This window comes from Fringilla coelebs (genome assembly GCF_963513975.1).
Source record: "Fringilla coelebs genome assembly, chromosome: 1".
NCBI classification, from domain to species: domain Eukaryota; kingdom Metazoa; phylum Chordata; class Aves; order Passeriformes; family Fringillidae; genus Fringilla; species Fringilla coelebs.
The window spans coordinates 106,329,213-106,347,072 of record NC_140028.1 but is presented as its reverse complement, the minus strand read 5'-3'; the positions used below and the strand labels follow the sequence as shown (position 1 = coordinate 106,347,072).

At 37.6% G+C, this 17,860-nt stretch overlaps 1 protein-coding gene across 2 annotated transcripts in view; it reads left to right on the top strand.

The window, feature by feature from the left end:
• Positions 1–17,860, top strand: part of SEPTIN7 (septin 7) — a 63,055-nt gene that overhangs the window by 28,064 nt on the left and 17,131 nt on the right. For both annotated transcript variants that reach the window (XM_084201769.1, XM_084201770.1), the window contains exons 3-5: positions 8,041–8,147; positions 14,098–14,198; positions 14,803–14,937. In XM_084201769.1, the coding sequence (XP_084057895.1) occupies positions 8,041–8,147; positions 14,098–14,198; positions 14,803–14,937 (343 nt within the window). The remainder of the gene's footprint in view (positions 1–8,040; positions 8,148–14,097; positions 14,199–14,802; positions 14,938–17,860) is intronic.

The following is a 17,860-nucleotide window of genomic DNA, read 5'->3' as shown; positions in this document are numbered from 1 at the left end:
GTTGTTCTTGAGTTGCATGCATGTCACACTCAGATGTTGACCCTGTATCTGTACCAAGTGTTTTAATCTTAAAGATTAAGTAAACCCCATCTTTCTTATTTCTTCATTATCATTTTGATAGCTGTGTCAGTTTTGTTTCTGTCCAAGTAATGAAAGAGCCTACTGTGACTAATCTGTGATCTCTATTCATTAATATACTTTTTATTCTTTAGTCAGCAAATGTTAGCAGTTACGTACTGGAAATGCTGTACAATTGGTTGTCAGCATTAATGTAGAGATGACAAATTTCATGTTCCTATAATCCACCCCCCCCCCCCCTTTTTAAAAATAATTTGTATAATCAGGGAATTCAATTCTATTTATCCCTGTATTTGCCTCCAGAGAATAAATCTAGCTCTGCAGCAGTGATAGTCTCAGATGTTTGCCTTAAACAGAGCATCGTGCTTTATCATTTTTCACGACAGGTTCTGATCCTCTTGATTTGATTTTTAAAGGAATAACGTTTTACGTTTTTTTTCTTCTCTTGTGAAGGCTCTTTATTTTTGCTTTGTCAAAGCTTGTGAAAATTGACGTTATATCCTGGTTATGAGATTTCACCATAGAAGATTTGTCATGGAACTCTTCAGCTTCTGTCATTTCCAATGGAATTCTTTAACCCAGTTACTTCACAGAGAGCTTGTGCATTGAGATTGCCCATGTAGGTCAGTTTTTACAACTTCTTGTTGCTTGTAATGTCTCTAAAGCTGCATTGCAGTATGACTACAGCTTAATCAGACGTAGGAGTTTTATTTCACCTAACACAGAAAATGAAGCAGAGTAAGCTTTGGCGAGCCTGGACTGCAGCTGCTAATGGTGGGTTTGTAACTCTGAAGCTCAGATTGTTACATTTCAGCTGTTCTTGGTACTAGATGCAGTGTTTTTGTCATCTGCAGTAATGTTGAAGAACTGGAAGTGAAGAGAAAGTTGTGGTTTTGGTTCCTTGGCTTTGCTGGGCTGCAGATTTTTGTCCAAAATGCTGAAAGATTTCTTTCCATGCCTCATGTTAAATTAGGTAACATGTCCTATTTTAAATGGCTACTTTGCGGACACACTTTATCAGGAGCAAAGCCTGTATATCCAAATAGAGGAAATAAGACTTTCTTCAGGAAGTGCCACAAATTCTTTGACTTGTGAATTGTTAATGATTCTTTTGTGACAGAGAAGAGTCTGGTTTTAAATGCAGATTTTTACACTTATTCTTGTTTCCAGAAAGAGAGGAGAGTATTTGACTTAGCTCATCTATCTGGTCTCATCTCCCCCTCATTTTCCCATCCTGAAGCCCTGTGTGCCCTAGTTCACTGGATTGCTTCTTGCTTCACATGCTTCATTGTGAATTCTAGTGCAAGGGTTGGATTGGTAGTAGGGACCATTTTGCTTGGCAGTAGCAAAAATTTCACCTGTGAAGTTAAACCTCTGTTTCATGGCAGCTTTAATGTGTCAGTTGTAGAAAGCTGGACCTGCTTCTGCTTTGAGAGGAAGCAATAGTACTTGGAAAATGCTGTGTAGAATCTGTTGTAATATTCTTCTGAGGTATTTCCCATCCCTGCTAATGGCTTTTCTGAGTTATTTAAATGTCATCTCTGACAAAAATGATATACTAAGAGTCTGCCCTCAGTTATTGCACTTTAAATTCTGCTCTAAAAAAATTGATTAAATTGTCTTGCTGTATCCTAAATGCTGAAATTATGCTGCTGTTGATGCAGTTGCTGACAGGCAGAAATGGATTTATTGCCGCTAGACTTCCTTGTTCTGTTATGCTAGGAACATCTTTGTGGCTCCAACATATGTTGCTTCCATAATTTATGCTTCACATTCAAGTTGTGAAATGGTGAAGCTTTGACTTTGTTCCCCTTATAAATGTCTGTAAAAGACAGAGTTGATAATTTGCAAGATTTCACATGACACCATCCTATATGGAAAAGTAGATATGTGGTAGCAGCATGGTCCTGCTCCCATCCTCTTCCTGACGGGTTTCATTTGGATGTTCTTACATGTTTATTGGACTGTTGGTTTGTATTTTGTAGAGCACTGAATGCAGGAACTAGCCTTTACGAAAGCTTCTAAAATCAGACTTGAAATTAAAAGCATCTTGTAGTCTCCGTTTTTGTGGTTGTCTATAATGACATGGCAGAGCATCATTTCCCCTTGGCAAGAGGACGGTTCTGTCATACCACTTGCCGTAGTTCAGGCTCTCTGATTATTCCTGTAGCTTCCCTTCTGTATGAAAGCAAAAGCCTGCATGTTACAGTGCCATCAAAGACATTGCTTATTTGCATAAAGCTGCAGGTGCTGTCATGCACACAAACTGTGAATTTTACAAGGATGAAAGAAGATGAAATGCGCTATTTTTTATGCTTTCTGACAAGCTTTTTGCCCTTCTTTGAGTCACCAGCATCAAACTAATGGGATTATATTTTAAGCAAAAACTGTCAGAATAATTAGAATTTATAAAATTGAAAAATTCCATGAAAAAACTTGCTCACCAGCTAAAAATAAAATATGCTTTGATGTAAACATTCTGTGTAAGTAGGTTGTGAAGAAGTACAACATTTTTCTGTTGAATTTGATCTCCTTGTGATAACTCTATGTGGCTATCAAGTGTGCTATCAAATGCACTTCATCACAGAAGAAACGTGTTGTTGGATATCTTCATTCTGCAAAAGCAGTGAAGCAACTGCAGCTTATGCTTGACTGTATCAAGGAACTCAAAATACAGATGTCTACTTAAAATGCTGTGGAAGCTTCCAAAAACCCTGTGCAATTTGTAGAAACCTTTTTACCACGGGATGTCCTGGCAGCTTTTCTCTAATGAGCTGCAAGTCCTGCTGAGATGAGTTACCTCTCTCAGCCATCAGAACTAGAAGTTAATGCTTCTTTTCAATCTGCAGTTCTTGCTGTGTCTGGTTAATAAAGACAGTGGCAGAGACTGGGCCATCTTCTTGGTGACGATATATGAAGCAAATCACTTTGAGCAGTTTAACTGAAGTCTCAGCTTCAAGTGCTGCAAAACATTTTTTGTGCTGGTGGGTGGTTCCTTAGCAGTCTTATAGTCCACCTGGAGCTTGGGAAAGCAACTTGAAATTCCTAAATACACACAGCGCTTGTGGTCCCGTTCCCAGTGGTGCAGTTGACTGTCACAGGTCATAAGCTTGAAATACCGTTTCAGTGGTAGATAGCCAAGTAATTGTTAGTGAAGAGTACAAAACTTCTGGTTATTTCTGCAAGAGTAAGTTAAAATGAAGAGGTAGGAAGTCATGCAGAGAGCACGCTGAGAATGTTCAAGATTGGTTACTCACCTTGATCACTTGATATGTTTAATGAGCTCTCATGTGAGGTCATAAATCTAAGAATGCAAGTCATGCTGTTTTTAGGCCTTGAGTTTTAAAAAACAAGATGCTAAAAATATAGAAAACAAATCCTGGATTTTTAGAATTATGTGGTATCTAGAAGATGTAGTGTGATGCACTATTGAGAGGGGCAATATATGAATGAGAAAACTGCAGTCACCACCAGAAGTTACAAATAAAGCTGGAAGAAAGAAACCTAGGTTGGGCTTCTTGTCCATTTTTCTCACAGATATTTGAGTGTGAATGGCAGAGGCTAGAAAGTTGGAGCAGGTTAGAAATATTCTACATGCTCAATGTGCCACAGCAATGAACAGTGAAAAAAGCATCCTTAAGGGTAACAATTCACTTCTGGTATCTCAGCGAGCAGATGCTGGCAATTTGAGGCTTTTTGTAGTAATAAAGTCATAGCAAGAACTGATGGAAACAAGTTAGCTGTGAGTAGATTTTCTGTCTAATTGTCACAGATTAGGATTTCTGGTTCATTTTTGAGGAGGGATTTGGAGATGAAGGTGAAAGATTTATGTGGTTCAGTTGAGCTACTTATTTTTTTACCTGAGCACTGCTTTCCTCTTTTCACACGGATTGTACACCATTGTTACAGTATTATAGTTGCTCATTTTGTTTGTTTACTTGTTTTGGTACTATTCTGGAGGCTATTTAAATGGTTTGCAAACCATCCCAGTGGTTTCCTAATGGTCTCCTCTGATCCCCAGAGGTATGTTTGAGACCGATGTGCTTGACATATAAAAGAGGAGACTGAATGTGGTGTTTTTTGGGTTTTTTCTTGGTCTTTCTTCTCATGTTAACAGCTAGTCTTATATGTATAGGAAAAAAGGAAGGTACTTGGTCAGTGCTTTGTTCACAGAAGAAAATATTTTGCTATCCAACGTTAGTTTAGTGATGTGCTCTGAGCCATCCTTACAACTAATGGTCAAGAGGTTAACTGTTAACCTAAGTGTGTAAGAGGAGTTCCACTCTATTTGTACAGCCACTTAGAAATTCATGGACTTGAGGAGAGTTGGAACTTCTGCTAGTCCTGTGAGTTCTCACAAAAGGTATTCCTTCACAAAAGTATGTTAGTAAATGTATGTGCTTATTTCTACCAATAAGAGTGACCAGCTTCATGTGTTTGAATGTGACTATAAAAACAGCTTGATAAAATGTTTAACATTTGCAAACACTAAGCTGTTCATAAATATGGGACACAAAATAATGAAGAAAAAGAACAATATTCAGAAGAATTTGAAGCCTATGTGAAATATTCAGTGGGAGAGCAAGGGCAAGGTAAAAGCAGTACCTGGATACCAGAAATAATTAATATTGTGGATTCAGGATAACCCTGCTAAATAAATGTTTTCTTTTTTTTTTCTTCTTTTTAAAACAAATTTCTCAAAATTGCTCACTCTTAATTAGGCACTTAGGTCTAATCGCATCAGAATTCATTAAGTGACTGGAAGTTATTGCTGTTGAAAAGTTTCTATTAGATTGCATTGTTTTGCCATTGTTTTCATGCAATGGTCAAAGGGCAAAATCTCATCAGATATGCATCTTCCCACTTTCAGTAGGCATTTTATTTGGGATGTATCATTTTGTTTCTGTAAAGGCAAATTAAATTTCACTTGTTTCCCCTTCTCCCTTGCGGTTTTGTTAGTCATATTCAAAGCCTGTTGCATCCATGGAAGCTGATTTCCCAGCCTTTCTAGTAAGCAATCCTTTTCGGTAATTTTGGGAAGAACAGAGGCTTTTGTTTGGCTGTGGAGTTAAGGGTGTTTTGTGTGTGTATGTTTGGGGGATTTAGGGGTGTTGTTTTGGTTGGGGTTTCAAATTTTTTTTTTCTCTACTTCTTATCATATTTCTAATGAAAATTAGAATATTTTAGTGTGTCCAGAAAGGCTGATAGAATGTTCACTTACAGTTGATCTCTCTAATTCTGCTTTCACTGTAGTCATCAGAGAAACTCTTGTTTTATTACAGTGGAAGCAGCACGACTTCCTATCATACAATATTAAATGTTGCAGTTAAGAGTTTTTACCTACGGTTTCAGTGCAATTGTTTTATTTGATGTTATAGTGTCTTACTGCTGTTGCAGATGTTGACCCTTACATGGTCTAAGGCACAACTGCATCTAGGAATGGTGCACTGATGCAGACTCTTACATGTGATACCTCAATTACTGCTAGCAGTTAAGCAGTTTAAACTGTTATAATCTGCACTGGCTGATTAAAGTTAGCATGATGGGTAAGGATATCCAGGATGCTGGGCACCTTTGGGAACAAGATTGAGCATAAATATCCTTAGCATACTTTCTTTTCACTAATTTCAGCTCAGGATTGTCTTCACATCCTTGCAGCTGTGAGAGAAGTGAAGGGTGAGGAGGGGAATAAACCTCAGCCCTCTTAGGGTGTAATGCTTCAGCAGTTCAGAGACTGCTTGGGATGGAGTGCCACAGCTGCCTAAGCTGTCTAGGGCAAGCTGCTGGTTTTCCATTACACTCTTTTGAAGCTGAAAATCTTATTTCCATATGTTGAATTTCAATTACAACTTGACAGGCACTCATTTTCAGGAGAAGTGGTAGTTGTCAGTGTTTTTCACCTAAAATTCTTCAGCGTATTAAGACTGGCAGTAACCCTAATAGAAGGGAGAAAGAAGGAGCAGCCCTTTTTCTATACTCAAGTAGAATCTGATGCTAAAATCTTTCTTCAATACTGTAGTAGGGTGCCTTTTACAAGATTATGGTCAAGTTAAAAACCAAAGGTCACTGAAAAGATATGAATTGTACATTTCAAAACCAGAGCCACCCTCTTGAGGGTTCAGTAAGGTGGATAAAAACCTTCAGTTTAACTGTAATGATGTCTGTCTCTTGAGTGGGGTTGAGAGATGGAGGTTAAGCCTTAACCAGGATGCATCTGTGAGAATGGAAAGTTGGGCATTTCAGAAGCTTCTTTCTGTTGCAGATTTGGTGGGGAGGCCCCTCAACTGCAGCTGACCCTTGCAAATGCAGAGTAGAAAACCTGTGTCTTTTATAACCAGACTCAGAGGCATAGTTCGTAGGTGTCTCATTGTCTCATGCATCTGACCATGGAAAAAGGCAAAATGAGCGGGGCAGTGATGAAATCTTGTCAGCAAGCATGTCCCTGCTGGCTTGCCTAAACCTGTCCTGGTGGTGTTAGTGTTCATTGCTATTTTGACACCCATACCTTGAGTACCTATCTCCCTTTCCATCAGCCTGGCTGTGGGCAGCCGCTGCTCGCAGCATGGGTTAGCTCATCTGTCCGAGAGGGTGGGGTTTGAAGAGCAAGCACTTCTGAGAGCGCAGACAGCCGGCAGGAGCTCTGGTTGCAGTGTTCCATCAGCTGCTAATCCGTTTACAGTGTAGCTAATGAGATTGCTCTGCTCGGTGCTGCAGACACTGTGCTACACCACTGTAATCGAGATGGCTGCTGTGTGTGAGCCAGCTCCTGTAGGAAACCCAGATACCTCTTACAGGGGAGACAGCCCCTGACTGCTTTGTTACATAACTCTCTTGCATTAACCCAAGATACTTATCTCATTGGAAGATTGGAGGTTTTCTCAGTTCAGACTCTAAATCAACACAATATTTGTTGGGGCTGGAGTGATTAGTGCTTTAGTTAAGTTTTACATTTTAATTATGGTCCCAGTTCAGCTCATTTTCCTCCCTCAGTGAAAGTACATGGTTTGCCTTTAAATTTGCTAGGTTGAAAGCAAATTTCTCTGTGTCTGTTTCTGTTTAGGTCAATGTACTGACAAACTGCATATGAAACCTAAACAGAAAGAAAGCAGCATTTTTTTTTTATACCTTTTTCCTTAGTTCTTATGCTGGTGTGAATTGTTGTGTTGAAGTAGTTTCTTAACAAAAAAAAAAAACCAAAAAAACAAAAAACCAACAACAAAAAAGCTAAGCAAAAAATTTTTCTTTTAAAATAATGAATAGCTGATCTGAAATTCTTGCCCTTGTCTCCGTAGAGCTGTAAATGGAGGGTAATCTTTGTTATGGTGTGTTTAGCTGGTTTTGCTTTGATTGTCATGGCAGTAGTATCTCCAGATTGTTCAGCAAAGCTGCTTTACTCTTGCTCATGAAGAAATTATCAAAAAAAGCCTAATAAAATCCAGCCTCCTTCTGTACCCCAACAGCAACAAAATTCCCAGGCATACCATGTAGTTTGAAACTTCATTTTATCTCTTGTGGCTTTAATAGTTATAGCAAGCTAATCTCAGTCTTTCTCCCTTCCCCCCCACTCCCACCATTACCCTGATAATGAAGACTCTCAAATAAATAATATTTGAAATAAAGGAGACAATCTGCTTTGGCATTTTAATGAGTTATACCAGGAAAATAGCTTGTGTATAAAATTCAATATAATATCATCTTCGTATCTTGTAATGGGAGAAATGGACAAAAGGGCTGAACACGCTCAATATGATCAGAAAAATTAATGTCAATAGAGCCCAACAGTGACAGTTGGATTTGAAAAGTTTTCCTTGAAATTGGAAAAGATTATACATTCTCAAAGTCTTAAGAGTGTGCTGCATGTTTTCAGGTACTATGTTTAAAGAGTGTTTGAAATGTGAATCTAAATGTTTATATTTGACATGATACTCCTGGTTTTACTGAAACTGTTGTGTTTTCTTCTAGGTGAATCTGGACTGGGAAAATCAACATTAATCAACTCATTATTCTTAACAGAATTGTATTCTCCAGAGTATCCAGGTCCTTCACACAGAATTAAAAAGACCGTACAGGTATGTCTGGGGGGAAAAAGGTACAGCCTGACTGACTATTGTAACTTGCAGTTTAGTAATGTAAGGTGATGCAAGTTGTCGCGTAAGCACCTGAGTTTCAAGATACATTTAGTCATGATATAAACCACTAAGAAATATTCAGTGCGTCTTTCAGTGTATCTGAACAACAAAAACTTTCAGGTTCTCAAACCTGTATCCTGTAGAAATGTGGGAGCCCTGAAGTGTTTTGTGTTCTGTCTGTAGATAAAAAAGCACATATATGTGCAGAACTTTTTGAAAATGTGTTTTTTATTATCAATTAAAATAGTGAATAAATCTGTAGAAATACATAGATCTGCAGTAAAACCTGTCTGTTAAAGGCAGGCTTTTAGAGACCGAATAGTAAATGATTTGACAGAAGTGCAGGGACCTGGGTATAAAAGTATCTGTGAGTCTTTTGCAGACTGTCTCTTTAGTGGCACGTTGTTTGTTTACCTTTTACAAGTTGTTACTCTAAAACATCAGGGACTGGGGTGAACCTGCCTGACTTGAAGCGCTAGACTTAGGCAAAAATGATGTTGCTGCAAGTGCATAATGCAACTGAAATATTAAGCCAAAGACTGGAAAACTGAAGCTGATCCATTTTTTTTGTGTAATAACTTGCTATTTTGTCTTAAGAAAAGGAGCATGTTTTCTGTCTTATAAAAAGATTACTAAAAAGAACAGCTAGCTACTGCTAAGAAATAATGATGCTATGGGTAGTTTAAGAAATCATTGTGTTTGTGAGGTATTTTCTGCCTCCACAGCTGAGCAGCTGAATAAGGATGTGTGAGCTCTGTTTACCTCTTTGGTGTGCACTTGCTTAAGACTTTGGTGAAGATAGCTTGTGATAATCTAACTTTGTTCAGGTGAGAACCGAGGGTGCTCACCATTGCTTCTGTTGTCCAACAGAGTTCCTCCAGCTGCAAAATTCAGCTGTGGCTGGACTGGGCAGTTGCAGAGTTGTCATGAAGTGGTTAAACCCTGTGTTGAGTTAGGAGGGTGTGCAAGGTGCTAAACAGAAGCTGTAAAATGGAGTGCTTTTTTACTCACCAGAATCAAGTAACTAAGCTCCAGTGTCATGAACCGCTGTCCTTATTGCTTTGTGGGACCTTGGGGGTTTTTTTGTTTGGAGTTTTGGGTAAGACAATTTTTAATCCAGTGTCAGAACACAGAATAATTACCACAGTAGAAGGAGAAAGTTAGTTATTATGTCCATATCGAGAAGTTTAAATTGCATTGCTTATCAGTTAGCTCAACATTAAAGCTTGAATATTATTACAAAATGAATTCATTACAGAATATTATTTTTTCTTATTTGAGAAAAAGTTTTGAACATGCAGAGTTTGATTAACGATATATTAATAGTTTCTAAGCTTTGTTCATCTCTGTTATGCTGCTTTATCAGTTTAATGTAAAACCATAGTGACTGACAAAATGAACTTGAAAGCTTGGTATCAGGGGCATCAGACCATTATTTGAATAAGGTCTTGAAACAGCTTACTTGTTTCAAAGAGATGTTATGTGGGATGGAAGAGGTGTGCAGAGAGTTAAGCTCTCATATAATATACTTATTATTGAGCCATCAGTGACTGTTGGAAAACCAAATAGATGGGTGACTTTTTTATTGGATGAGGGTTGTAGCATGATTTCATTACTGATGATTACATTTTAGTTTGGCAGAAGCTAAACCAATTCAGGTTGTGTTCATTGAATTTTAGTTTAAATAACTATGGGATGGATTCCCTGTCATTGGAAGATTTTTTCAGTTTTGGAAGGTTTTTTCAGTTGCGAAAAATCTTTGGAAGAATTTGCACACAATCTAACAAAAAACCCAAACCAAGACATCTTCCAGAGAACTCACTTTCCCCCCCGCACCCCAGTTAAAGGTGCATCAATGTAAAAAAAAAATGAACATCTGTGTGGAATTTCTGGAATTTGAGTTAAGTACTTTCATCTGTTAGGGGGTAAGATTAGATGATCTGTTGTTCATTCTGACCATCAGGGTGGTTTGATTTGTATTGATTTACTGCTTTAAGAAAAAGACACATACTTTTCAGAAAGCCTCACTTAATGATTTTTTTTTTCATATGTAAAGCTGGAGAGGGGAAGAAAATGGTTTGAACAGAGCTCAGGCTGAAGAGTCATTGCATTTTTTTCTTGCTTCCACTGTGTGGGCTAAAGCTTGAGTCCAAGAGCTTGCCAAAGCTATTTTCAATAGTGAATTGGGGTCTGACATGATTTAGAAAATAATATGGTGGGAATTAAATAGATTTAAAGACTGTCTTCCTCTCTAGAAACTAATTTTGACTTTGTCTAATAAGTACTTTTTTTTAATATACTTAGAATGCAGCTTTGCTTTCAGTTTCTTGGGATGAATGAAAAGTCAGTGTAGCACTTTAAAACAAAAACTGAAACTGTCTTATTTCATTGTCAGTGTAAGTGAGCATAAAATTGTTTCCCCCTACAAGCTTAAAAATCATGTGTAGTAGCAATGTGTATAATGTGGAGGTGTTTCCTGTCAAATATTAAAGAATAAGCAGTGTGAGTTACTGTTTGGATCCACTGGATTTGTACTCTGCCAGTGAAAACCTTTTTAAGTTGAGGATTGATAAAAGGGCTTTGTAGGGTAGGGATGAGAGAAACCACCTCACTTGAGCATCCTCAAATCTTGCTTGTCATAATCGCCTGTTCTTATATGGTGGGACCAACTTACTGATCAGGAATTGTGTATGAGGCTCTCACATACCTAAACACAAACTGTGGTTTGGGCTTGAAAACCATTGCAGTTTGGAGTTGTTGGCATTAATCTCATAGAAAATGCAGAAAAATGGTTAAGAGTAAGTGATTTGGTGTCAGATGAATTCAAAGGAAACATACTCAGAAATGAGAGGGTATTAAATGTGTTTTCTCTGATCATTATCTGACTGCCTTAAGTGCAGGATGGCAAATACATTTTTCATCCAATAAAAAGCAGTCAAGCTGTAACAAGCACCAAGTGATGAACACTGTGTAGTAACTGCCAAGGAGACTCGTGTGACCCAGCTGACTGGAGTGCATGGGAAAATGGTTCTTTGGAGGAGACTTTTCTTAAAAAGTCTTAAATTCCAAGACTTGAACTAATGTTTTCCATGAATCCCTTGGGAATACTGGTAAATCAGATGATGGGATGCAGTTGGATGCTTAACTGTGAATGACACTAGTTGACAGTGATTTTCTGGATCTTTTCCAGATGTTGCTGCTTTCTGTGCCTTTGACCATGTATGGACACATCCATTTAGGTTAGAAAAATGCAACTTTGCGGAGGCTTTGTGGCAGGGTCTTTGTCTACTGTTTCCTACCAGTAGAGTCTACTGCTTACAATATGTCCTGGATGTGGTCTGATTGTCCACAGCAGAAGCATAGGACTTTCAATTCAACAGCTGATGTCTCTTGTTCTGTAGGTTTGTGAAAACCCTGCTCTGATAGCAAGATACCTACATGAATTTATGAAAAGTAAGAAAAAAATTTAAATCCTCACAACCCAGTAATTTATTAGCACTGTCTGCAGAGATTCAGTTGCTGCAGACCATTTGCCAGAATGTGATTTCAGCCACAAATTCAGCTGCACTTAGATTTTATAAGCATGCAGAATCAGGGAAAATGCTTGGCGTGAAATTTCTGAGATCTCCTGACCTTTCTTTTCCTTTGTTATAAACATATGTTCAAGATAATGTTTTATTAATTGCTTCTTTTGTAAAGGCATTCCACTGTAAGCCCATAATAATTTAATGGTTCTTGCTGGGAATTTTTGTGCTGGAGAATAAAGCTGATACCTTGTAGCTCTTGGCAAGAGTACATCTCTTAACATTATCATCTCTAGTATTTTGCAAGTGTTATGGGTTTTGTATATTTGCAGAGAGCTTGGTAATAGGAGGGCTGTGTGGTTACTATATGCAAGATAGCCAAAAGAATGCAAGGAATCAGAAGTTAATCTCTTGTGTGCTAAAGCTTGTGATTAGTAAACTCTTGGCTGAGTTGACTATGGCAGGGGATTACTGTCTTGAGTTCTGTTATCAATTGTGTACAATAACATTTCTTGATAGATCTCTAGAGGATGGGGGAAATACACTCACCATAATTAAAATGTATATTTCTAAAGCAGTGCATGTATTCCTAGGTTCTCATGGCTTTCAGCTGCACGCTTTTGGAAGGATGAGAGTTGTATAATTTGTGAAAGACTCTTGGTGGTAGCTTAGGCTGGTGTGTACACAGTTTTGTTTGGTTGGTTTTAATTCCTGGACTTTTACACCTTCCTAACCTTGCAGTAAGGCCTGTTCATGTTGGACTTTGAATTGGGTGGTCTTGAAGTCCAGCCCAACTGGATACTTTTGTGACCAGTATTCTGGTAGCCATTAACTGTTTGAGAACTGGCAGTGAAAGGGACTGATCCAACTTGGGTAGGATCCCTACTGATGAGTAGATAAAAACAGCATCCTGCATACTCAGAGATTGAATATGAAGTTTTCTTTGTAGGTAGTTACTGTTTTCTGTGATTCTGGGTATGCTCTTCTGAATTGGAATCAGTGTTACACTTGTGCAAGAGGGATTCAGTTCGACTTACTGCAGTGTTAGTTTATCTTGTGGGTTTACGCTGCATCACATAAGCAGTGATTGCAGAGCGTTTGCAACAATGTTCAGGTGTGGCTGGGAGAGTCTACTTCACTTGCATAACAATTAGAGATGTGCAAGAGCTTAAGAAGCATTAATAAGATATTTCTCAAATCTTGAACTGGTAAAGAGACCATCCGTATAGGGTTCATTATAAATAGAACTTTCTTTTCTTTCCCCAGTTACGGTCTATGATGCTTAAAGGAATGTTAAGCAATGAGCAACAAGGTGGCATCACCTTGAGTCTTCCAGATCTCATGTGGTTCTGGATAAATGTCTTACATGGCTGATTTCTTGAATCCATATCTAGAAAATGGTGTCACTCATTATTTAATAGGAATTGTTTAAATGTCTGAGCAATTGGAAAGAAGTCAACGTGGGTTTGTCATTTCATACTGCTGTGCATCTCACTGATAGTACAGTGGTGTACAGCACCTTCTCAGGTAGATGGGCCTGACACTGGCAATATCAATGATTACTGAAATAATAGTAGGAAGAAGGGGGTAGCAGTCTCCGTGCTGCTTAGCCTACTTCCTCTCTGTCGTGACATGCTTAATCTGTTGAGTGACACACGTGCAGTGCAAGCTACTTGGGCTGTGCTGTGGATGGGTGGTCACAACTGGCAGCATGAAGTCCCACGCCCCAATCTTGCTTCATTCCTTGTGCTGATGCAGTTGCCTTCTGAGGCGGGTTTCCATCAGTGACTTGAACTAACAGGAAGCCAATCCATTACAGTCACATGAGGTCTAGCTCAGCAGATTGCAGCCATATTGTATTACTTTCTAGTATAATTCAGTTTGTAATAGGAAAAATAATCTTACTTTGATATTTCCATTGCAAACCATTATGCTATCTGAAAAATAAAGGTATTCTTAAAAATACATTAACAGGACTAGAAGTGTCTAAGGTGCTTGTGGGGAGGATTAGTTTTGAAAAGTGTAATTTTCTTTGAAGTGACCAAGTTTGCAACTTTATCATTATTAGTTTAATGCCTGGTTAAGGTTTTTCCTATTTATCAGGAATTTAAATATTAAGCTATCCCATATACTTAAAGAATTCTTTTATCACTGACTTTATTTAAATAATGATCTTTTTCTTGAAAAAATATTCATTATTGTAAAATTATTGGGATTTTATACGCAGAGCACAGACACAGTATACCTCTGAAGTAGGAAAGTTAGGAATTCTTTGTCAGGCTTCTTATTCATTGAATGCTTTTCCGAGTGTTTAAGATAGTTGACTAAACTGCTAAAAATTTAATCTTACTGTATTTGTTTTACAGGTTGAGCAGTCAAAAGTTTTAATCAAAGAGGGTGGTGTTCAGTTACTACTTACAATAGTTGACACACCAGGATTTGGAGATGCTGTGGATAATAGTAATTGGTAAGACATTCTTTCTATGTTCTCCCATGATAATTCTACATTGCTTTTTGTGTGTGTGTGAGATGTAATACCTTGTGACATATTTTAAAATGTAGGCTTCAATATTCAGTTAAAATATTAACACTAATAAATTTTTATTTAGCTGAAAAAATACTAATTACTGTAATTCCAAGTACCTTTATAACTTGACTGAAGTGCTGTCAGCCTTTCCCCTTAAACTGACTGGTGCATTTGGCTTTTTATCCACACATGCAGCGTGCAGAACCGTCTTCTATGCTGCCAGAAGATGTGATCAATGAAGCATATTACTTTAGCTACAGTTCTTAAGTATTCTCTTCAATGCTTTTACAATGAAGGTGATTGTGTTTTAAAGGTTTTTTCATTGGACTCACACATTGTATCTTCAGAACTATGTAACTCAATTTTAGGTTGAAGAGTTGATCAGTTGCAGTGTTGAAGTACCTTAATTTAAAAAAAGCAAATGAAATGCAAAAAAACCCACCCCAAGCTGTGGGGAAATTGTGAGCATGTATTTCTTAGCAAAACCAGGTTTCTTTATGTAAATAATGTGACTTACAGGTTTTTTTTCATGTAATCTCTGCAGCTGGCAGCCAGTTATTGACTACATTGACAGTAAATTTGAGGACTACCTGAATGCAGAATCTCGAGTGAACAGACGCCAGATGCCAGATAATAGAGTGCAGTGTTGTTTATACTTCATTGCTCCTTCAGGACATGGGTTTGTATTAGTGTATTTTATGTTTTCATTCTCTTATCTCAGTTAAATATGCAGATTTGTCAGTCTGAGTTCCACATCGGATTTTCTCAATGGCCTGCAGCTCATGCTTAATTTCAAAGATGAGTTTACTTTGGCCTGTCAAACATTAGCAAGCCAAACAGCAGTAAATACAACTGCACATTAATTGCGTAACAAGAGGAATAGAATTCTAGTAACGATAAATACAAAGCTGTTCACAGGTGCCAGGTCTGTTTGTGATCTGTATGTCTTTAGATCACATTAGGAGAAAGTGGTTGACATGCCAAGCAAAAGGATTTTTCCTGTCCATTCTTCTCCCTCCCATTAGTGTAAATTGAAGATGGAAAGTTTCATGCATCCTTAAAGCATACCACTAATTCATGTGGTGTGTAGTATTTTGTCTAGTGACAATTCCGGTATAGGCATTGCAGATTTTTTTTCAGTTATTATGTTATCTTCCACCCCTGCATAGTTTTTACTAGATCAGACTTCTATCTAGTGGTAGGCAGGGAGAACTGCATTTCCAGGGTGTATTGGGTACAGATTAATTATCTGAAACTGGTTGTGTATCTTTTTATCATGGTATCATGATTAAATTTGTCAGACTCTTGAGTCATACCTTCAAAACCAGAAGGAGGCAAAGATAAGTTTAAGCCTATTCTGTTGTGTTGGTCAAAAGTAGTAAAACTTGTTGAAGGGAGTGATGAAGGAATTTAAAGAGTATTCCTCAGGCAGTAAAAAATGCCAGCTATTATACTTAGCTTCTGTAGTTAGCATTGGAATGGGTCTAATAATTTTGAACTGTACAGATACTTCCAAATATGGAAAGAAATGCAAGAGGGAGGAGGTTTTTTTTTATGTAGACTTGCCTTTATTAAGTATTTTGTTGTTGTTCAACAGGCATGTTTGTAATGCCAGTTTTGCTCAACATGCATGTCAGTTTTAAATGCAAACACTTGAATTCTTGACATGCTGTATTGCTAGTGTGCAAAATCCAAAATGTAATTTAAATAAAGGGAAGATGATTCCTTGTGTTAGTCAATTATTTCTGAGCCAATTTTCACATTCTTTAAAAAACACATCTTCCCTGCACACTCCCCATGTCTGTTAGAACTTCCTAAAATCAGTGGGAGGTACAAGTTGTTCTTAAGGAAAAAGAAAGGTAATGTTTCCAATGGATTGAAATTTGGTCACTAAATTTGTGAGGCTAAAAGCCGTAAAAGTATATTCCTTGTACAGGTATTTCGTGTTATTTTTAGGGGAGAAAAAGGTGTACAATTATGCTAGGTTTTCATAATGTTTTTCAATTCCTGGAATAAATGGTTAAAATTGTCATCTAAGTAAGGAAGTTAATGAAGAAAATCGGTGCTACTTTTAGCATTCATTTCCTCTTTTAAGATGCTGCCCTCTCTGAAAGGACAGAGCTCACTTCCTACCTGGTTTTTGTGGTGATGCAGTCTTTACTCCTGTTTCCTCTGCAGACAGCAGCACATCTAACCCACCAAGTAGTGTCTTCTTTACTCTTAATGCATGATGATATTTATGTTGAATTAAATCATTTGTGGGTGAGCTTGCTTCTACTTGTCATTTTAATACATCTGTAAAAGCCTGCTTTAAAAATTTAGAAATTATAAAAAAACAACGGTTTTAAGTCCTTCCATTTAATACATCCCGCTGTTTTTAGCTAGTATTCCTATAAACACCTGAAATGATTGAATTGGTTTCTGTGGAAGCAGGGGGAGAGAGTGGAGGGGCAGGAGGAGTCCTCCAGGTAAGTGAATGGGGTGATGATGGAATTCACAATCTTTCTACAATTTTGGAATCATTATATAAAGCTTTCCTGCTTCAGTCTCCTCTGTAAACACTCAAGTCCTTAGGTGAGCAGACCTTTTGAACAGCTCTGCTTTGGCAGCTGCACTTCAACCCAGTGTTGCTGCCCTAGGTAGCTTTTTGAAGCAAGTATGGGGAAAGCATATTAAGGTGAATGGATAACCAAGAGTGCTTATAATATAGATGTGCTTTAATGTTAGCTATTCAGGGGACACATGTTGACAACTGGTGAAATCAGTGACAGGTAGAAAATGTTAAAATGAAATTAAATATGTGTTCCTGAACATTTTCTTCATTCTTCTTTGTATGGTTTTCAGAAATTTTAGTACCAAATTAATCTGGTTTTAATGTTCCTAATACTAATTTTTTTAGGATGAAAAATAATCTTGTTATATCCTCTAAGTGAATCCTTTAAGGCTGACTAAACTTGCTGTCATTAATGCATCAAAACCTCTCTAGTTTTACTTCAGGAAAAAGGAAATACTGACCACTTTGATCCACATAGATGGTGAATATACTGCCACACAACCACCCTATACCCATATGAAGGTTTAGTTTTTGTTACTGTCATCCACTTTCATAACTGTCTTTTCATTTTACATACCAATTTAGACGTGAGATATTTCTAACTCATTTGTACATAGGCTACAGAGGGTACTATCTTCAACAATCTTAAGGTCTAAATCTTAGCCCACTCTCAAGAGGAAGCATGAGACATGACTTGGAGAACCTGCAACTGTATGTGTGAACAGAGCATAGTTCACAACTGTGAGCTCTTATCAGTCGGGCTCTAAGTGGGATTATCTTCCAGCTAATAGCACAAACTTTACTGCCTTCATAGAGTTCTTTCCTCTTGCTTAAATAAGTGTACTTTCAGCTAGCAGAAGACTCATGACTGCTAGTAATATTAACTTACCACTTATTCCTCTTGTATTATACAATTTAGGGGATTTGCTCCAATAATTGCAGGTAACCCTTTTATTTTCAGTCACCTGTCACACATAAATCAGTGTCTTAAGAGTAGTTGTCAGGACAAATCTCATCACTTGTACAGTCCTGTTTAATTAATATAAAT